This window comes from Arabidopsis thaliana, chromosome 4 (genome assembly GCF_000001735.4).
Source record: "Arabidopsis thaliana chromosome 4, partial sequence".
NCBI classification, from domain to species: Eukaryota; Viridiplantae; Streptophyta; class Magnoliopsida; order Brassicales; family Brassicaceae; genus Arabidopsis; species Arabidopsis thaliana.
Genome location: NC_003075.7, coordinates 9,475,888 through 9,495,859, shown reverse-complemented (window position 1 = coordinate 9,495,859; position 19,972 = coordinate 9,475,888). Strand labels below are relative to the sequence as shown.

Here is a 19,972-nt window from a genome sequence, read left to right as displayed (position 1 = left end):
TTTTAGCCACTTAAAAGAATATCTTGTACAGTAAGTCTTCTATGCAAGTCTTGGAGGGAAGGAAGACGAAGTTTCTCCTCTCTTTCTCACACTATGTCTTGCTGATTTACTTCTCTTAAAAATCTTCGTCTCTTCTCTGAGTTCCCTCTATCGTCTCCCATGGCTTCTTCTTCTTCTTCTCCTAGTAGCCGGAGATACGACGTTTTCCCAAGCTTCAGTGGGGTAGATGTTCGCAAAACGTTCCTCAGCCATCTAATCGAGGCGCTCGACCGCAGATCAATCAATACATTCATGGATCACGGCATCGTGAGAAGCTGCATAATCGCCGATGCGCTTATAACGGCCATTAGAGAAGCGAGGATCTCAATAGTCATCTTCTCTGAGAACTATGCTTCTTCAACGTGGTGCTTGAATGAATTGGTGGAGATCCACAAGTGTTACAAGAAAGGGGAACAAATGGTGATTCCGGTTTTCTACGGCGTTGATCCTTCTCATGTTAGAAAACAGATCGGTGGCTTTGGCGATGTCTTTAAAAAGACATGCGAGGACAAACCAGAGGATCAGAAACAAAGATGGGTTAAAGCTCTCACAGATATATCAAATTTAGCCGGGGAGGATCTTCGGAACGGGTATGTTTTATTTATTCCACTATTTCTATGAGTGTTTATAATTATTGCAAAACTAGAAAATGTGCGTGGGTTTAAAATTAATATAAAATATGAAATAATTTTAAAATTTACATAATGAAATATTTTTAGCTATTTAAAAACAAATTTTTTATTGTGTATATCATATTACATAAATTAGTTGTTTATAAAGCTTTCAAAAAATATTTGGAATTACTCTCAGTTAAAGAGAGCAAATTAATTTTGTTTTGAATAAAAATTTCAATTTCATTATGGAATATAATTATATTAGCATCTACAATATGGGTAGCTTGAAATAAGTGTTATATGTTTTGTTGATTTTGAACTCATTAAATTTGTTTTTCTTTTGTTATAATTTATATGAATTCATGTGGTGTAAAATAATTTATTAATAAATATATAATTAAAGTTTCAATTAGCATGTCAATATGACATATTACATTTTTACTTTCACAATAAATAATATCTACTCAAGATTTGGTTTTTTAATCGACAAAATTGATATATTGGTAAGTCCTGATTTTCAAAATCAACTGACGACCTTTATGTTATTGAAAAAACTAAAATGATCTCCTAACTTCTAAATTACACACTTTCATTGTTTCACATCATCATCATCATCTATTGTTTGAGAGAAATGCAAGATTTTATCAAGCTATTACACTTTCTTTACAAACAAACCAATGCCCTTTTTAAGAGACTCAACAAATTCGTCCTAGGTATAATAAACCGTATTTCAAGCACACCACTCGACATTGATCTAATGCGCTATTGTATAAAAAGTTATTTTTTTAAACATCATTATCCTTTTTATAAATCTTGCTTTACTGAAATTAACAGTTTACCCAAAATATATAAAACATTTTGTCTCATATTTCGTAAGACACATTTTATTTTGTCTTGATATAATATATAATTAAACCTAAATTTCAAATATAATTAAGGATATAGATAAAAGGTCGCACATGATGGCTTCTCAAATACTCTCATATAAAAAATCTTAAAATTTAAGAAAAGATAAACTTGAAAAATAAAAATCCTAAATCATTTCAATATGTCACTCATATAAAAGAATTTAATTTTGTTTTGCTTCATTATATATAATAGAGTCTTTTATTATGAATTATTTGGTCCTAAATATAACTTTTAATGTGTATTATAGGCATAGATTTTTGTTATTTGTATTATGAGTCTTTCAATATTTTGACTTATAGGTTTGAAAACAATTATTGGAAAAGTCATTAAATATAAGTAATGATAGAAAAAGATTAAACAATTTTCCTCATATGAGTGAACTAATGTTGATCATGTTTTCTTTAGAGGCTGAGAATTGAGCTTCCTTATGCTAAAAAATGAACACAATTTTAAGTTTTTTTTTTTGTCAATTTGGATGCCAACGCAAATTGATGTAGAGTAAGATGAGATTGAACAAAATTACTGAAATGTTGTTTTAAAGAACATATATGTCAACAAAATTTGGTAACTATTTATAGAAATATTGGGTGAACAAATTATAATTCTCATTTTAAAATTCAAAACATTATAAACAGAAACTACATATAATTAGAATTTAATTTTATTAACAAAAATAAAAAATATTATACTAAAATTTAACTCGAAATATTTAAGTTGGAAAGAGAAATAAATAGTTATATAATTAGTATGGTCATACCTATTGTTATCGCTCCACCATTAATCGAGATTAACTAAATCACTTGCATCAAATTTTGTATTTTATGAATGATCAAAACCTTGATCCTTACTTTCTCTTGCAATTGACTATGCTATCCATAGTCTGCTAGCTTCTTATCTTATATCCATTTAAATGGTTTAAAGTGCATTTGATGCCTACAAAACAAAAAAAAAAACTTTTTCTAAAAGATGCAAAAATATCTTGAATTAAATTCAGAACAAAAAAAAACAGGAAAAAAACACATGTAAGTAAGATTCAATATAACCATTTTAGAAACATTAAACAATATGAAATCATTCACAAAAACTTAAAAAGAAAACGAAATCTGAGAGCTAATACGAGTCCAAACCTTAAATGAAGGAGAGAAATTGAAAGACAGGGACTCTTGCCGTAAACGTTGTTAATACCGCAAGCCATCTTCCATTTTTCGTCAATTGTTAAAGGAAATAAAAATACTTGTGTGTGATAAAAAATAGTATATATATTTGCTATTTATATCAGAAAAGTAGATATTTAGGGTATAACTAATTCATGTGTTTATTTCCAGCATAAATGTTAATAATTGGTTCAAAAACGTTTGCAACACAAACGTTACATGAGTAACAATTTTTTTTTTTTTAAAACGTTACATGAGACACTCAATCACCCTAATTTTCTTTTTCTCATTGGTGTTTACTTTACATTTCATTGATTTTAGTCATTTGAGTCTTTTTTAATGAGGTTAGTTTTACATTTATTTCAAATTTATTTTCTTATGAAATCATATTTTTAAAAGCAATTCTATTATTTAAATATTTAAATATTAAAAATTATTAAAAGACAATCCCAAAGTAAGATAGGTATGATAATATTTATAGTAAATAATTTAATAAAAGCATGTGTAAATATTATATTATAAAATGAGAGAAAATAAAAAGACAAATCATATTTTAATGCATCTGTATTATTTATATATTGATAAATGATACATCATCAAATAATAAAATTAGAATTAATATTTATTCTATTTTCATTGTTTTGAAAATTAGAATAAATTATTTATTCATTGTTTATGCTAAATTCATTTTTTGAATAAACTGTAGGAAAATATGTTATATATCATGAAAATAATCTTTGATATTTGCTTTTAATGATTGAAAGTAAAACAAAATTAATTTAGAAATAAATTTAAAATTTCTTACTTATATTTTTTCAAAAACAAAATATTTTATAATTAAATTTAATGCAAAATGATTATGGTATATTTCAGTTTTGGAAGCAATAAAAATTAAAAAAATTACACATATCGAAAGAATAGAGTGCGACTTATCAAATTCTCAGAGCATGACTTCGAGAAAACCTTACTTTATTATATAAGACTGGGTTTTTTTTTCTTGCGTTGACTTCGAATCTTCGATTGTGCTTTTAAGGGTGCCTCTCTATTGACACAATTGACTATTGTTATTAGGCCTACTGAAGCGTTTATGGTTAAAAAGATAGCCAATGATGTTTCGAATAAACTTTTTCCTCTGCCAAAGGGTTTTGGTGACTTCGTCGGAATTGAAGATCATATAAAGGCAATAAAATCAATACTTTGCTTGGAATCCAAGGAAGCTAGAATAATGGTCGGGATTTGGGGACAGTCAGGGATTGGTAAGAGTACCATAGGAAGAGCTCTTTTCAGTCAACTCTCTAGCCAGTTCCACCATCGCGCTTTCATAACTTATAAAAGCACCAGTGGTAGTGACGTCTCTGGCATGAAGTTGAGTTGGGAAAAAGAACTTCTCTCGGAAATCTTAGGTCAAAAGGACATAAAGATAGATCATTTTGGTGTGGTGGAGCAAAGGTTAAAGCACAAGAAAGTTCTTATCCTTCTTGATGATGTGGATAATCTAGAGTTTCTTAAGACCTTGGTGGGAAAAGCTGAATGGTTTGGTTCTGGAAGCAGAATAATTGTGATCACTCAAGATAAGCAACTTCTCAAGGCTCATGAGATTGACCTTGTATATGAGGTGGAGCTGCCATCTCAAGGTCTTGCTCTTAAGATGATATCCCAATATGCTTTTGGGAAAGACTCTCCACCTGATGATTTTAAGGAACTAGCATTTGAAGTTGCCGAGCTTGTCGGTAGTCTTCCTTTGGGTCTCAGTGTCTTGGGTTCATCTTTAAAAGGAAGGGACAAAGATGAGTGGGTGAAGATGATGCCTAGGCTTCGAAATGATTCAGATGATAAAATTGAGGAAACACTAAGAGTCGGCTACGATAGGTTAAATAAAAAAAATAGAGAGTTATTTAAGTGCATTGCATGTTTTTTCAATGGTTTTAAAGTCAGTAACGTCAAAGAATTACTTGAAGATGATGTTGGGCTTACAATGTTGGCTGATAAGTCCCTCATACGTATTACACCGGATGGAGATATAGAGATGCACAATTTGCTAGAGAAATTGGGTAGAGAAATTGATCGTGCAAAGTCCAAGGGTAATCCTGCAAAACGTCAATTTCTGACGAATTTTGAGGATATTCAAGAAGTAGTGACCGAGAAAACTGTAAGTTTTTCGCAGCTCCGTTTGAATGCATGACTTTATATTAATATAATCGTAATTTGGGGATTGATAAACTTAAGCAATTGTTGCCTCATGCGTAATTAAAACGTAGTTTTGATGTGTCAGAAAAATAAAAAGGGTTGCGATTGTTAAGATTATATTAGTTTTCTTTGGATTTTTTTTCAGGGGACAGAAACTGTTCTTGGAATACGTGTGCCACCCACGGTATTATTTTCGACAAGGCCGTTATTAGTAATAAACGAAGAATCGTTCAAAGGCATGCGTAATCTCCAATATCTAGAAATTGGTCATTGGTCAGAAATTGGTCTTTGGTCAGAAATTGGTCTTTGGTCAAAAATAGATCTACCTCAGGGCCTCGTTTATTTGCCCCTTAAACTCAAATTGCTAAAATGGAATTATTGTCCATTGAAGTCTTTGCCATCTACTTTTAAGGCGGAATATCTAGTTAACCTCATAATGAAGTATAGTAAGCTTGAGAAACTGTGGGAAGGAACTCTGGTACGAATTCTAAATTTTTATTAGTTGTCAGTTTTTAGAACAGAAAATTGTGGTATATTTGTGAACGTGTGTATTCTCTTTTTCCATATTTTGTTTTCAGCCCCTTGGAAGTCTCAAGAAGATGGATTTGGGGTGTTCCAACAATTTGAAAGAAATTCCAGATCTTTCTTTAGCCATAAACCTCGAGGAATTAAATCTTTCTAAATGCGAATCTTTGGTGACACTTCCTTCCTCGATTCAGAATGCCATTAAACTGAGGACGTTATATTGTTCGGGGGTGCTATTAATAGATTTAAAATCATTAGAAGGCATGTGTAATCTCGAATATCTATCAGTTGATTGGTCAAGTATGGAAGGCACTCAAGGCCTCATTTACTTGCCACGTAAACTCAAAAGGCTATGGTGGGATTATTGTCCAGTGAAGCGTTTGCCTTCTAATTTTAAGGCTGAGTATCTAGTTGAACTCAGAATGGAGAATAGTGACCTTGAGAAGCTGTGGGATGGAACTCAGGTACTAATTCTATTAGTGATCAATTTCTAAACATAAATATGTTAGAAAAACAAAAATGAATCTGTTTAAAATATTCATTAACGCGTGTACTCTCTTTTCCCCTATTTTGTTATCAGCCACTTGGAAGCCTCAAGGAGATGTATCTGCATGGTTCCAAATATTTGAAAGAAATTCCAGATCTTTCTTTAGCCATAAACCTGGAGAGACTATATCTTTTTGGATGCGAATCTTTGGTGACACTTCCTTCCTCGATTCAGAATGCCACTAAATTGATCAATTTAGATATGAGAGATTGCAAAAAGCTAGAGAGTTTTCCAACCGATCTCAACTTGGAATCTCTCGAGTACCTCAATCTCACTGGATGCCCGAATTTGAGAAATTTCCCAGCAATCAAAATGGGATGTTCATACTTTGAAATTCTGCAAGATAGAAATGAGATCGAGGTAGAAGATTGTTTCTGGAACAAGAATCTCCCTGCTGGACTAGATTATCTCGACTGCCTTATGAGGTGTATGCCTTGTGAATTTCGCCCAGAATATCTCACTTTTCTCGATGTGAGCGGCTGCAAGCATGAGAAGCTATGGGAAGGCATCCAGGTACATTGTTAATGATATCCTGATTTTTGTTTACCTTCTGTTATATAACTGATTAACTATACCCAAAAAAAAAATTATGGCTTGTGATCCATAATGATTGAAAAAAATAATTTCAGTCGCTTGGAAGTCTCAAGAGGATGGATCTGTCAGAATCTGAAAACCTGACAGAAATTCCAGATCTTTCGAAGGCCACCAATCTGAAGCGTTTATATCTCAACGGGTGCAAAAGTTTGGTGACACTTCCTTCTACAATTGGGAATCTTCATAGATTGGTGAGGTTGGAAATGAAAGAATGCACAGGGCTGGAGCTTCTTCCAACCGATGTCAACTTGTCATCTCTTATCATCCTCGATCTCAGTGGTTGCTCAAGTCTGAGAACTTTTCCTCTGATTTCAACTAGAATCGAATGTCTCTATCTAGAAAACACCGCCATTGAAGAAGTTCCCTGCTGCATTGAGGATTTAACGAGGCTCAGTGTACTACTGATGTATTGTTGCCAGAGGTTGAAAAACATCTCCCCAAACATTTTCAGACTGACAAGTCTAATGGTCGCCGACTTTACAGACTGTAGAGGTGTCATCAAGGCGTTGAGTGATGCAACTGTGGTAGCGACAATGGAAGATCATGTTTCTTGTGTACCATTATCTGAAAACATTGAATATACATGTGAACGTTTCTGGGATGAGTTGTATGAAAGAAATTCCAGATCTATCTTTAGCTATAAAGATGAGGATGGCGACGTATATTGGGTAAATTGGGACTTAATGATGATGCTGATGTTGATATAGAGAATATATGTCATAATGTCTTAAAGGACATGTTTGTAATTAATCAATCCCTAATCATATGTCTGTATCTTAGTATAAATATGTACATTACATTCTTAATAAAGTCAATACATTCTCCTTCCATATGGTATCAGAGCAAACGATACCCTAATTTTTTTTTTCAAAACACAAACCTAGCCGCCTAACATGGGCTCCTCCGCAAACGGTCTCCCAGCCACCACTGATGAAGCAATTGTCTTCACTCCGCAAACAATCTTCAACATTAACACGTCTAATGTCACGAAACTCACCTCCAACAATTACCTCATGTGGAGCCTTCAGATCCACGCCTTGCTTGATGGATATGAACTCGCAGGACATCTTGATGGTTCTATCGAGACTCCTGCTCCAACACTCACTACAAACAATGTTGTCTCCGCTAATCCACAATACACGTTGTGGAAGAGACAAGACAGGCTCATCTTCAGTGCCTTGATTGGCGCCATCTCTCCACCGGTGCAACCATTAGTGTCTCGTGCAACCAAAGCCTCTCAAATCTGGAAAACCTTAACCAACACGTATGCTAAGTCTAGCTACGACCACATCAAACAGCTCCGGACTCAAATTAAGCAACTCAAGAAGGGAACCAAAACCATTGACGAATACGTTCTGAGTCACACAACTCTCCTTGATCAATTGGCTATTCTCGGCAAACCAATGGAACACGAAGAACAGGTGGAACGTATCCTTGAAGGTCTTCCTGAAGACTACAAAACTGTTGTTGATCAGATCGAAGGCAAAGACAACACTCCCTCTATTACGGAGATTCATGAACGACTCATTAATCATGAGGCCAAGCTTTTGTCCACTGCTGCTCTGTCATCCTCGTCGCTTCCCATGTCAGCTAACGTTGCTCAACAACGCCATCACAACAACAATCGTAACAATAACCAAAACAAGAATCGGACTCAAGGCAACACCTACACCAACAATTGGCAGCCCTCTGCAAATAACAAGTCAGGTCAGCGCCCTTTCAAACCTTACTTGGGGAAATGCCAGATTTGCAATGTTCAAGGACACAGTGCGCGTCGATGCCCACAGCTGCAGGCAATGCAACCGTCTTCGAGCTCCTCGGCCTCCACGTTCACACCATGGCAGCCACGAGCTAACTTAGCGATGGGAGCGCCATACACAGCAAATAACTGGCTTCTCGATAGTGGAGCTACCCATCATATCACGTCCGATCTGAACGCTCTTGCCCTTCACCAGCCCTACAATGGTGATGATGTCATGATCGCTGATGGCACAAGTCTTAAGATTACAAAAACTGGTTCCACTTTCTTACCTTCTAATGCCCGTGACCTTACTTTGAATAAAGTGTTATATGTACCCGATATACAGAAGAATTTGGTCTCAGTGTACCGCCTATGCAATACTAATCAAGTGTCCGTTGAATTTTTCCCTGCCTCTTTTCAGGTGAAGGACCTCAACACGGGGACCCTGTTGCTCCAAGGGAGAACTAAAGACGAGCTCTATGAATGGCCAGTGACTAATCCTAAAGCTACAGCTCTGTTCACAACACCAAGTCCAAAGACCACTCTTTCTTCCTGGCATTCTCGCCTAGGCCATCCTTCTTCTTCTATTCTAAACACTTTAATTTCAAAGTTTTCACTTCCCGTTTCAGTTTCTGCTTCAAATAAACTTGCTTGTTCGGATTGTTTCATTAATAAGAGCCATAAACTCCCATTTTCTATCTCATCCATTAAATCCACCTCACCGCTTGAATATATATTTTCTGATGTCTGGATGTCTCCCATATTGTCACCAGATAACTACAAATATTACCTTGTTCTTGTTGATCATCACACACGATATACATGGCTTTACCCTTTGCAGCAAAAGTCTCAAGTAAAATCCACTTTTATTGCGTTTAAAGCGTTGGTCGAGAACAGGTTTCAAGCAAAAATCCGAACACTTTACTCGGACAATGGCGGAGAATTTATCGCACTACGAGAGTTTCTCGTTTCCAATGGTATCTCTCATCTCACCTCTCCACCACACACTCCCGAGCACAATGGCCTATCCGAACGCAAGCACAGGCACATCGTTGAAACAGGACTCACCTTACTCACTCAAGCTTCGGTTCCACGAGAATACTGGCCATACGCATTCGCCGCAGCTGTTTATCTCATTAACCGAATGCCGACTCCGGTGCTATCCATGGAGTCACCGTTTCAGAAGCTGTTCGGATCCAAGCCGAATTATGAGCGTCTACGAGTATTCGGTTGTCTGTGCTTTCCATGGCTCAGACCTTACACTCACAACAAATTAGAAGAACGATCGAGACGGTGTGTGTTCCTCGGTTACTCTTTAACTCAAACAGCCTACCTCTGTTTCGATGTTGAACATAAGCGACTTTACACATCTCGCCATGTCGTGTTTGATGAAGCCTCCTTTCCCTTCTCCAACCTCACATCCCAAAATTCTCTCCCCACCGTAACCTTTGAACAGAGCTCCTCGCCGTTAGTTACGCCCATACTCTCATCATCGTCGGTTCTCCCATCTTGTTTGTCTTCCCCGTGTACGGTCCTTCACCAACAACAACCGCCGGTGACTACGCCGAACTCACCACATTCATCACAGCCGACAACCTCACCGGCTCCTCTGTCTCCTCACCGGTCAACCACAATGGACTTTCAAGTCCCACAGGTACGCTCTTCGTCACCCTTATTATCTTCTTCTTCATCTTTAAATTCTGAGCCCACTGCTCCAAATGAAAATGGGCCTGAACCTGAGGCCCAGTCACCACCTATAGGCCCACTGTCGAATCCAACCCATGAAGCCTTTATTGGTCCACTCCCAAACCCAAACCGAAACCCAACCAATGAAATTGAACCAACACCTGCGCCTCACCCTAAACCGGTCAAACCCACAACCACCACTACCACTCCAAATCGAACCACCGTCTCCGACGCCTCTCACCAACCAACTGCACCACAACAAAATCAACACAACATGAAAACCCGAGCTAAAAACAATATCAAAAAGCCAAACACAAAATTTAGCCTCACTGCTACTCTCCCAAATCGTTCTCCATCCGAGCCGACCAATGTCACTCAAGCCCTTAAAGACAAAAAGTGGCGTTTTGCCATGTCCGATGAGTTTGACGCCCAACAACGAAATCATACATGGGATCTCGTTCCCCATGAATCTCAGCTTCTTGTCGGTTGCAAGTGGGTCTTCAAACTCAAGTATCTCCCAAATGGTGCCATTGACAAATACAAAGCACGCTTAGTGGCCAAGGGGTTCAATCAACAATATGGTGTCGACTATGCGGAAACGTTTAGTCCAGTCATTAAATCTACAACAATTCGGCTTGTTCTTGATGTCGCAGTTAAGAAAGATTGGGAGATTAAACAACTAGATGTCAACAATGCTTTCTTACAAGGAACTCTCACCGAAGAAGTATATATGGCTCAGCCCCCGGGTTTCATCGACAAAGATCGTCCCACTCATGTTTGTCGCCTTCGCAAAGCTATATATGGACTGAAACAGGCCCCCCGAGCGTGGTATATGGAGCTGAAGCAACACCTATTCAACATCGGCTTCGTCAACTCACTCTCCGATGCGTCTTTATTTATCTACTGTCATGGCACCACTTTCGTCTATGTACTTGTCTATGTTGATGATATTATTGTCACAGGGAGCGACAAGTCATCCATCGATGCGGTGCTGACTTCCCTTGCGGAACGTTTCTCCATCAAAGATCCCACAGATCTTCACTACTTCCTTGGTATAGAAGCAACCCGAACAAAACAAGGTTTGCACCTTATGCAAAGGAAGTATATCAAGGATCTTCTCGCAAAGCACAACATGGCTGACGCAAAACCGGTGTTAACACCTTTACCCACCTCACCAAAGCTCACTCTCCATGGTGGTACAAAACTCAACGATGCATCTGAATATCGATCGGTGGTGGGTAGCTTGCAATACTTAGCGTTTACACGTCCTGACATTGCGTATGCCGTCAACCGATTATCTCAGCTCATGCCTCAACCCACAGAAGATCATTGGCAAGCAGCTAAAAGAGTTCTTCGATATCTTGCCGGCACATCAACGCATGGTATTTTCCTAGACACTACCTCACCATTGAATCTCCATGCCTTTTCGGATGCAGATTGGGCCGGGGATTCCGATGATTATGTTTCTACCAATGCATATGTCATCTATCTGGGCAAGAATCCGATCTCTTGGTCCTCTAAGAAGCAGCGTGGTGTTGCCCGCTCCTCCACAGAATCCGAATATCGAGCTGTTGCAAACGCTGCATCTGAAGTTAAGTGGCTTTGCTCACTTCTCTCTAAGTTACACATCCGGTTACCAATTCGCCCTTCTATATTCTGTGACAACATTGGAGCTACCTACTTGTGTGCTAATCCGGTTTTCCACTCTCGTATGAAGCACATAGCCATCGACTACCATTTCGTTCGCAACATGATTCAGTCCGGTGCTCTTCGAGTCTCACATGTATCAACACGAGATCAACTAGCGGATGCCCTCACCAAACCTCTCTCTCGAGCTCACTTTCAGTCCGCACGTTTCAAGATTGGAGTTCGTCAACTCCCTCCATCTTGAGGGAGCGTATAGAGAATATATGTCATAATGTCTTAAAGGACATGTTTGTAATTAATCAATCCCTAATCATATGTCTGTATCTTAGTATAAATATGTACATTACATTCTTAATAAAGTCAATACATTCTCCTTCCATAGTTGAATACTTGGTAGATTGGGACTATTTTAGCTTCTGTAATTGCTTCAAATTGGAAAGAGATGCGCGAGAACTCATCCTACGATCATGCTTCAAGCCTGTGGCCTTACCAGGTGGAGAAATCCCTAAGTATTTCACGTATCGAGCTTCTGGAGATTCCCTAACTGTCACTTTACCTCAGAGCTTTCTTTCTCAAGAATTCTTGCGATTTAAGGCTTGTGTCGTGGTTGAACCTCTCTCCAAGGGCAAGGATTTTTATCCATCCTTGAAGGTAAACGTCGGCGGCAAACAGTATGAGGAATCATTTTTTGATGCAGACCTGCAGTTTTGTAAGACGGATCATCTGTTTTTCTGTTCCTTCAAGTTCCAGCCTGAAGACCTTCCATCTAAATTGACTTTCAACGATGTGGAGTTTAAGTTTTGTTGCTCCAATAGGATCAAAGAATGCGGTGTACGACTCTTGTATGTCTCTCAAGAAACAGAGTACAACCAACAGACTACGAGAAGCAAGAAGCGGATGCGGGTATCTTTTGACTTTTGATTAGAGCTGAAAATTATAAAGCTATCTTTTGACTTTTGGTTTGATTTTCCAGGATCGAAATACCATAGAGACAGACTATTTAATAGAATCGATCGTTTGATTTATAATGCAGATGACATCGGGAACATCTGAAGAATATATCAACTTAGCCGGTGACCAAATTGTAGCCGACACAGGATTGGCCGCTCTAAATTTGGAGCTTTCGTTAGGGCAGGGAGAACCATCATCATCGACATCTCTAGAGGGGGAAGCTTTGTGTGTTGATTACATGATAACTGAAGAACAAGATAAATGTATCCTGTTCCTGGTAACTGAAGCATCTTATCATTCTTTTTTGGTCTGTTTTAGGATAACTTGGGATCGACCATAATTATAAATTTATAATTTGACAATGAGAAGACGATTTCATAGGTTTTGACTTTTGACACAAGCCATTTTTTCTGCAGATAGAGTAAGGAGATCATTTTTTTCTGCAGAATGATATGTGGAGAACCAAAATCCGTTTAATCAACCAACTCCGGAGCCTGAAAATGTTTGTAATTTCTTCTTTATCTGAATGCAGAAACACTCTTGTGTTTCCTTTGAACATTTTGTCTGCCTTTTTTTTGAAACATACAATAGATCTCAATGTGTATGTTAGCACAGGTTGTTTTTCTCTTTATTAGCAATTAATAAAGAAATCAGACTTTGGGTAAACAAAAATGTATATCGCAAATTCACAAGAGAATGTGTTGGAACTAATTTTAAATAGCAAGATCCTCGTCATCAACAATATTTGCATTGCTGATTCAATAGCCAAAAGACAGAAGCGTTTTTGGCCTAACTTCGGCCAAAGATATGACCAGCATAAGGAAGAATCCTTCAGGTGAAGGAACGAGCTTATAAACTTTCTGCAGGAGACATTGTCTGGTCCACTTCCAAACCATGAAGTATCATCCAGCTATCCTACGTCGATGAGAAAACATGTCGCTGCTGTTCCCCCATGCCGCTGCATTCTTTATTTATATCGTAAAGAGTTAAAGTTGTAGGCCTAAACTACTCACTAGAACATCTAGGATGGGAAGCTAATTCTCTGGGGCTGTTCTTGACTGAATTGGTTTGCTTCAGATCTTTGCATCAAGGGCCTAAAATAGACGTGTGGTCTGATGGGGACGACACCTTTCACTGCTGACCCTGATCAGTTAAGATCTGCCTTGACTGAATTCACACCATCACATTGTTAAATTCCTTTCCTGGATCCTTAGCCGTCTCCACAGCTTATCACATTGTTAAGGTAACCTGAAACGTATTACAACTCTGTTTTGTAATGAACGTGGGATCGACCAAACAAGACGATTTATTTGTTTTTCACACAAGCCATTTTCTTCTGCAGATGATGGAGAACTTACTGAGAACTAGAAACCTTTTATGGCTCCATGTCCAGAACAGCAGAACCACTCTGTTCTTACTTCTCTCTGTTTTGCTTCTTTGAAAAATTCGCTTTCCTGAAAAGATGTAAATATAACAGTCTTGTCTTTTGAAACACATATCTCTCTCTACAAAATGTTATTTTTCTCTCTTTAAAGCAATGAATAAATCATAATCTTGGTAAACAAAAATGTATTTCACAGATTCACAAGAGAATTATCAACAACAAAAAAGTGTTGGAACTAATTTTAAATAGCAAGACCTTCCTCATCAGCAACAATTGCATAACTGTTACCATGGCGTTTCCTACACTCACAGTAAAAAACAGTGATTACAACATAACTCAGCACAACCTCAGCCCCATACATACAAACCAGCTTCCACCCGTCCCACCCACCGGCCACAACCACCGACCTCCACCACGACCCTGAGCTCAAGTCCATATCTAGCTCCTTCGCCAACTTCTCCATCCCATGACCAATGAAACTCGATAGAAACACAAATACACCCGCCAAGGCCAACCCTGTTATCCTCCTCCCTTTCATCAGAGCGGTTCCTTCCTTAATCGCATCAAAACCGTATCTTTCTTCCAATACAGAGACGACAAACCCAAGCCCTGTTATAGCCATTATGTATACCTCAACTCCGAGAAAGAGGATCGTGATTAGATAACGCAATGTAGGTGTATAACCAACGAGAGCTGATAGAAACATGGAAATTGGTGAGTAGAGGAAGAGCAGACCGTAGACGATGATGGAAGTTGCTGTTACTCGCATCCACGAAGACTTGACTGAAGCAAATGACGACTTCAGAGATGGGTTTATGCCTTGGTGTGAGAAGGAAGTTGATGTGATGACAGTTATGGAGGCCATACAGGAGAGGATAAAGGATGGGACGAAATACCGGAATTTGAGATGTAAAAGCGAGACAGCATCTTCTCTAGACTCTTGCCAAATCTGTCTAGCTTCAAACCGTGTATGCACAACGTTAGCTAAGGCTTCTAAACGAAAGACATGGTTTTTAAGGCGAAAGGAGGTAAGAGTTAAGGAGAGGTGTAAGGCTGCGAGAGGGATCGCTATGAAAGCAAAGATTGGTAATAAGATGTGTTTGTTTCTGAAAAGAATCATGAAAGAATCAAGGAGTGTTGTGGTGATCCGCGTGGAAGAACCAGGTCGCTTTACCTCAATCATGATTTCAAAAGGCACATAAGAACCTCCTTAAGCTTCAACCACTGTTGGGAAACTCAAAACAGAGTCGACGATATTATGCTTCTAGAGACTGTAGTCTTGTATAAGACCTGTGTAATAGTGAAAGCACCAAACTTTAAAACAGAGAACCCAAACTAGTTTAGAGAACAAACAATGTTGACCAAAATGTTAAGACTTTATCTACATAGCCCAGAGTATATAGATTTCCAACAAGTTCGAGTTACTTGAAGAAATATGAGAAATTTGATGGTATGTTTTGTCAAATTTTAAAGCAAATTATGTGATCCTTTGAACCAAAAATGTGCATTGCGAAATCAAACAATTCGAGAATCAACTAGAAGCAATGAATCCAGAACTATGTTTTATTACCTAAACCATCAATCTTTTAACAAAAACGTAAATTCCGATTTCCGATCTACTGCTAAATCCCAACTCTTACGAGAGAACGGGAATAATTATGTTAGTCAATTTTATCACTTGACTCCGATCTAGTTTGAAATCGAGACAAACCTGAAAGATTCGAAAACACTGATTGGTGGTGTCAAAGCAAAATCGAAGAAGCTTGCTGCTTGTGAGGGATTCATTGAGAAAGAACAAGTCAAAATGGGGTTTTAAGCTTAATCACTGTGTCTTAATTAATTTCTTGATTTGTTTTCAATCTATTTGCACTTAATATATATATTTTTATGTTATGTACTTGATTAATATATAACTCCTATTTACTAGAGGTCTAGAGGAGCTTTTTCTCAAGTCAAAAAGAAAAATTAAGGAAACTTATCTTATTTTTCAGTCTTTAGTTATTAAGGAGAATCCATTTTTTTAACTAAAAATGTAATCAGTTGAATACACTAACAAATAAAATCTTTGTTTGCTCCTAAACAATTTTTTTAAGAAAGAAGAATAAGTTACAATCCGATAGATCGGTATCATCTAAACCGGAGTGTTTCCTATTTAATTACTTGTCTCTGCTGTTATTGTCCTTGTTGTCAACATTGTTCTTGTTTTTTATGTCATTCGGATGATCCACAATGTTATTGTTGTTGGTGTTTGAGTCACTGGGATGATCCACACTGTTGTTGTTGTTGTTAGTGACTGAGGTATTACGGCAATTCTCGAGGATGGTATTGCAGTTGTTGATGGTGGCTGAGTCGACAAGTCCATGGTTCCATAGTTTAATCAAAAACAATCTCCAACACCTGGAATTTTTTATTTTTCTTTCAGAAAAACGAAACAAAATTGATAGTGTAGTTATGTGTCTGTATATGTTTGGTGTACTTATATTACCAGAAGAGTGATGAGTAACAGTGCAACTCTTTCTCGTAAAATCTTGAAAATACTTCACATGCCCAAGAGATATGACCATCTGCTATAACCCTGCAAACATCAATCATAATTTGAGCTCAAAGTTCCATAAGCAGAATCATTTAGACAGGTATGGAATGTAAGACATAAGGTCTTTTTGTGTGTGTTCAAGTGTAAGAGAAGTAGTTACCTTTGTTTTCTTACAAACGAGTTCCAAAGATGCATGAATTGCTTTTCATCTTTATTCACATCCACAAAGTCATCAAGCATCTGCAGCTTTTTTAAGTTTCAAAAGCCATTAGCAAGTTACATCGTATACCATTTTCTGTTGCCTACTTAATGAACGCAGAAAGAAATCATGGAATACCTGGCGATCTTCAAAATCTGCAACATCGTCATCGACTTCATCCTCGCTATCCCGATCAGACATTACTTGCTCAAGCGCCATTGGCTTGTCACAAGAAACATGCAGTTTTTGGTTAGTGGCAATAAAACGGAGACAACATGGACATAATTTTTTTGCGTTGATACATACAGAATCAAAATACAAATTTAGATGAGAACAAACCAAGTATGCTTTGATAAGATATCATCATGAGCAATTTAAAGAAAATGCCTAAGAAGTAGGTGAAGGAACTTGGATCACCTGGACTCTGTGAGAATGATAGAATTGGCGTTTCTGAAGAAGTAGGTGGCTGGAAGAAATTTTCTCGGTTAATATGGCAGTACAGTAAACACTTATCCATAATAGGAAGAACATTTGTAACAACAGGTATGGTAATTATGATGACGGGGTGTCATGATGAACAAACCTTCTAGCCTCTGATCGCTCAGCAGATAACTTTCTTGTCTTAGTAGCAGGGACCACAGCTTCGGTTGTTAATATAACTTTAGCACCAGCGTCCAGAGAAGAGTGGGCTATGGCTGGTGGAATGTTGCTAGTCATCTCAAATTGTCCAGCAAGCTCTGTTGCCTCGGGATATCCTAAACCACGGTTTCCTGTAGCATGCCATTAATTTTGTACATCAGTTCTGGTAACATTACCCTCACAAGAAGAATGCGAGGAGAAGTACAAAAACTAAACAATCAGGACATTGTATCTTCTTCTGTAAAATGAAGTTCTAAGCCACAACGAATACCACAGAAGAAGATGTGATTTTACCATCATTCAGCAGGGCAATTCCATTTTCTGTGCCATTAGCTAAACTGGGTGAATCCAACGGTAAAAAGCATACTTTAAGTCTCCTGGTGTTATTTCTGCCACCTCTTTGTCTACGCTTACGAGGTTTCGAGCTGCAAAACATTGTGGTTGGATTTATAGAGAAGTACTGACAAGAAAAGCAAGGAGTTACTGCTATTAAGGTATTTAATCAAGGGGTTCTGAGAGTTACCAGAGAGAGAAGGGCTCAAATTTATCATCATCACTTCCTTCTTCCTAGTACAAATAAGGATGGAATATAAACCAAATTTTCACCAGCTATAGGATTTCCCAATTAACCAAGTTTAAAGTAACTGACCTCAAATATGAAGGAATTAAGTTTTACAGAAACATTAACTGTCTGGTATTCTTCCAAAAGCTACAATAGGAAAGACCCTTTTTTAACTATAACCTCATTACTAACGGCATAGGCAAAACAAGAAATTCCATAAAACCACATACCTTGAACTCAAATTCAAATAAATCATGAGATGAATTCAAATGAAATTGCAGCCCCTGCATAGACACAAGACAATGGATTGTAAGCTCGAACTGGAACATGTTTTCTCAGATAAGCACACACTCAGCAGTTTAAAAAGAGCAAGAAGACAAACAACAAACACAAAAATATGTAACCAAACAGTGAAAGTATATAGCATTAAACGGCAGTAGCATTTCACAGTGTTAGATATGAAAGGCCCCGGAAGAAACCTCAGTTGTAATAGTTGCCCACCTTGAAGCTACCACATAGCATAGAGCAAAATGGACAAGAACAATCCTCCCTAACTGCGTGACAATACAGAAAAAAATAGTAAATAACAAATCATCTAGAGAAACATAGACATTGACATCGAATTTTGTCGAAGAACAGAAAAAGACTAACCTTCAGTTCTTTGTAATGTATTATTACAATCCTTATAGTTGAAAACTACCATCCCAGTAGATCTTGACCTAAGCAAAACACAATTTTGTAAAATATAAGTGTATAGCATGAACAAAGAAGAAACCATTCATTATGTCCATATCTACTCAACAAAGATAAATAGTTCATCAGCTTCCATATTAGAAGTAAGATAAATAACATATCACTGTGGCAACTACATTCAAGAAGAAACGCATACTTTCTTTTGCGCTTTGCCCCAATTTTGTAGTTCAAGCATCTTGGCAGAAACGATGGCTGCAACAACAAACAACAAGTTCAAATAACATTAGGAGACAAAAGAAGCACACACTCGCCATGAGTCAGACCATAATCAGCTTAGCAAACTCAAACTATTAGTGGGTGATCTACACAGGAGATGAAAGATTACTAAGCTAAAATGATGAGAGAGGAAGGCCAAATCATACGTTGCCTAGAGAGCGAAGGTGAAAGATGTTATATAGTCGAACAGGTTTACAATATATCAAGAGATTCTCATCAGTTGAAATCACTTCCTCCGGTGAGGATTTCGCGCGACAATTCTGCCTACACATTCTTGTTCAAATACAATCAACAACGTCCAGAGCTGATTATGAAGTTAGTGCAAACTCTGAGGCCTCCCCTAAATTAGAATTTCCCTACGTCATATTGTTCAACTCCATGCAACAATTAGAACCGCCTCTTCTGCAATATGCTTATATAGAATGTCTTGTATTGAGGCCTGTGTAATAAAGAAAGCACAAGACTTTTTAAGCAACTCAGAGAGTTCATTCAAGACATAGACAAGTTTAGACGTATTGCAAAAATGAAAACTTTATCCAATGCCACTTAGCAGAATCATCATACTTATCAAATTAAAATAAAATTATGTGATCTTTTGAACCAAATGTGTATGAAGAAATCTTAAAAAAAATTCCATCGAGATCAACGATTCCAGAACTAGAATACGATTCCGGATCTACTGCAAAATTTCAAATCTTACAATATAATTGAAACAATTAGGGTTATCAATTGTTATTACTTGACTCCGATTTAATTTGAGATTGAGACAAACCTGAAAGCTGCGAAAACACCGATTGGCCGTGTAAGAGAGAGAGCAAGCAAAATTGAAGAAGCTTGATTGGGAGATATTCACTGAGAAAGAAAACAAGTAAAAATAAAACTTTGGGTTTCAAGTTTTTCTTCAAGTCTGGGCCTATGGCCCATATTTTAAACCGATAACCATTTAACACGTATTATTATTAGTCAATAAATAGTTGAACTTTTTTTTTAATTAATAAAATGAAAAGAAAATACAAGCAACTTGGACAGCTTAATGCCTTAATCCACTAATATTTCTAAAATTGTTTTTTTAACTCTACCATGGCAGTACAG

General features: G+C 37.4%; 5 protein-coding genes and 1 pseudogene across 10 annotated transcripts; 3 read left to right on the top strand and 3 right to left on the bottom strand.

Annotated features, from left to right (window-relative positions):
* Positions 1-22: 22 nt before the first annotated feature.
* Positions 23-7,394, top strand: RPP4 (Disease resistance protein (TIR-NBS-LRR class) family). Of its 2 annotated transcripts, NM_117790.4 has the most exons (6): positions 23-629; positions 3,788-4,865; positions 5,049-5,381; positions 5,482-5,892; positions 6,009-6,488; positions 6,605-7,394. In NM_117790.4, exons 1-6 carry the CDS (start codon positions 160-162, stop codon positions 7,274-7,276), a joined length of 3,444 nt encoding a protein of 1,147 aa, NP_193420.2. In that variant the 5' UTR covers positions 23-159; the 3' UTR covers positions 7,277-7,394. The 2 variants fall into 2 exon arrangements, with proteins under 2 accessions (NP_193420.2, NP_001328661.1); NM_001341144.1 differs by lacking the exon at positions 23-629 and having other exon boundaries at positions 3,460-4,865.
* Positions 7,395-7,462: 68 nt separating this feature from the next.
* On the top strand, positions 7,463-11,905 carry AT4G16870 (annotated as a pseudogene; the record flags this gene model as incomplete). Its single annotated transcript has 1 exon — positions 7,463-11,905.
* A 41-nt stretch (positions 11,906-11,946) lies between these two features.
* Positions 11,947-13,431, top strand: AT4G16857 (disease resistance protein (TIR-NBS-LRR class) family protein). 2 transcript variants are annotated; one of them, NM_001341143.1, is made up of 3 exons: positions 11,947-12,546; positions 12,677-12,871; positions 13,011-13,431. In NM_001341143.1, the coding sequence occupies exons 1-3, from the start codon at positions 11,980-11,982 to the stop codon at positions 13,017-13,019; spliced, it is 771 nt and encodes a 256-aa protein (NP_001329599.1). In that variant the 5' UTR covers positions 11,947-11,979; the 3' UTR covers positions 13,020-13,431. The 2 variants fall into 2 exon arrangements, with proteins under 2 accessions (NP_001329599.1, NP_001329600.1); NM_001341142.1 differs by having other exon boundaries at positions 11,947-12,871.
* On the bottom strand, positions 13,300-13,974 carry AT4G16855 (uncharacterized protein; the record flags this gene model as incomplete). Of its 2 annotated transcripts, NM_001341141.1 has the most annotated exons (2): positions 13,953-13,974; positions 13,300-13,842 (listed from the first exon to the last, which is right to left on the bottom strand). In NM_001341141.1, the coding sequence occupies exon 2, from the start codon at positions 13,488-13,490 to the stop codon at positions 13,353-13,355; it is 138 nt and encodes a 45-aa protein (NP_001319969.1). In that variant the 5' UTR covers positions 13,491-13,842; positions 13,953-13,974. The 2 variants fall into 2 exon arrangements, with proteins under 2 accessions (NP_001319969.1, NP_001118996.1); NM_001125524.2 differs by lacking the exon at positions 13,953-13,974 and having other exon boundaries at positions 13,353-13,890.
* AT4G16850 (uncharacterized protein) lies at positions 13,895-15,814 on the bottom strand. Its single transcript, NM_117788.4, has 2 exons — positions 15,690-15,814; positions 13,895-15,268 (listed from the first exon to the last, which is right to left on the bottom strand). The coding sequence occupies exon 2, from the start codon at positions 15,159-15,161 to the stop codon at positions 14,220-14,222; it is 942 nt and encodes a 313-aa protein (NP_567518.1). The 5' UTR covers positions 15,162-15,268; positions 15,690-15,814; the 3' UTR covers positions 13,895-14,219.
* Positions 15,815-15,981: 167 nt separating this feature from the next.
* On the bottom strand, positions 15,982-19,791 carry VRN2 (VEFS-Box of polycomb protein). 2 transcript variants are annotated; one of them, NM_117787.4, is made up of 15 exons: positions 19,653-19,791; positions 19,027-19,319; positions 18,801-18,856; positions 18,563-18,630; positions 18,413-18,465; positions 18,142-18,195; positions 17,999-18,058; positions 17,873-17,916; positions 17,644-17,774; positions 17,294-17,480; positions 17,128-17,176; positions 16,849-16,932; positions 16,672-16,751; positions 16,464-16,553; positions 15,982-16,375 (listed from the first exon to the last, which is right to left on the bottom strand). In NM_117787.4, exons 2-15 carry the CDS (start codon positions 19,150-19,152, stop codon positions 16,135-16,137), a joined length of 1,323 nt encoding a protein of 440 aa, NP_567517.1. In that variant the 5' UTR covers positions 19,153-19,319; positions 19,653-19,791; the 3' UTR covers positions 15,982-16,134. The 2 variants fall into 2 exon arrangements, with proteins under 2 accessions (NP_567517.1, NP_974563.1); NM_202834.2 differs by having other exon boundaries at positions 18,391-18,461; positions 18,801-19,319; positions 19,653-19,705.
* Between the last annotated feature and the right edge of the window lie 181 nt (positions 19,792-19,972).

Coding starts and splice junctions, on each gene's coding strand:
- RPP4 (NM_117790.4), top strand. CDS start 160: ATGGCTTCTTCTTCTTCTTCTCCTAGTAGCCGGAGATACGACGTTTTC. Junction 4,866..5,048: donor AAGTAGTGACCGAGAAAACT/GTAAGTTTTTCG, acceptor ATTTTTTTTCAG/GGGACAGAAACTGTTCTTGG. Junction 5,382..5,481: donor AACTGTGGGAAGGAACTCTG/GTACGAATTCTA, acceptor TTTTGTTTTCAG/CCCCTTGGAAGTCTCAAGAA.
- VRN2 (NM_117787.4), bottom strand. CDS start 19,152: ATGTGTAGGCAGAATTGTCGCGCGAAATCCTCACCGGAGGAAGTGATT. Junction 18,857..19,026: donor ACCTTCGCTCTCTAGGCAAC/GTATGATTTGGC, acceptor TTGTTGTTGCAG/CCATCGTTTCTGCCAAGATG. Junction 18,631..18,800: donor GGGGCAAAGCGCAAAAGAAA/GTATGCGTTTCT, acceptor TGTTTTGCTTAG/GTCAAGATCTACTGGGATGG.
- AT4G16857 (NM_001341143.1), top strand. CDS start 11,980: ATGTACATTACATTCTTAATAAAGTCAATACATTCTCCTTCCATAGTT. Junction 12,547..12,676: donor GAAGCAAGAAGCGGATGCGG/GTATCTTTTGAC, acceptor TTTATAATGCAG/ATGACATCGGGAACATCTGA.
- AT4G16850 (NM_117788.4), bottom strand. CDS start 15,161: ATGATTGAGGTAAAGCGACCTGGTTCTTCCACGCGGATCACCACAACA.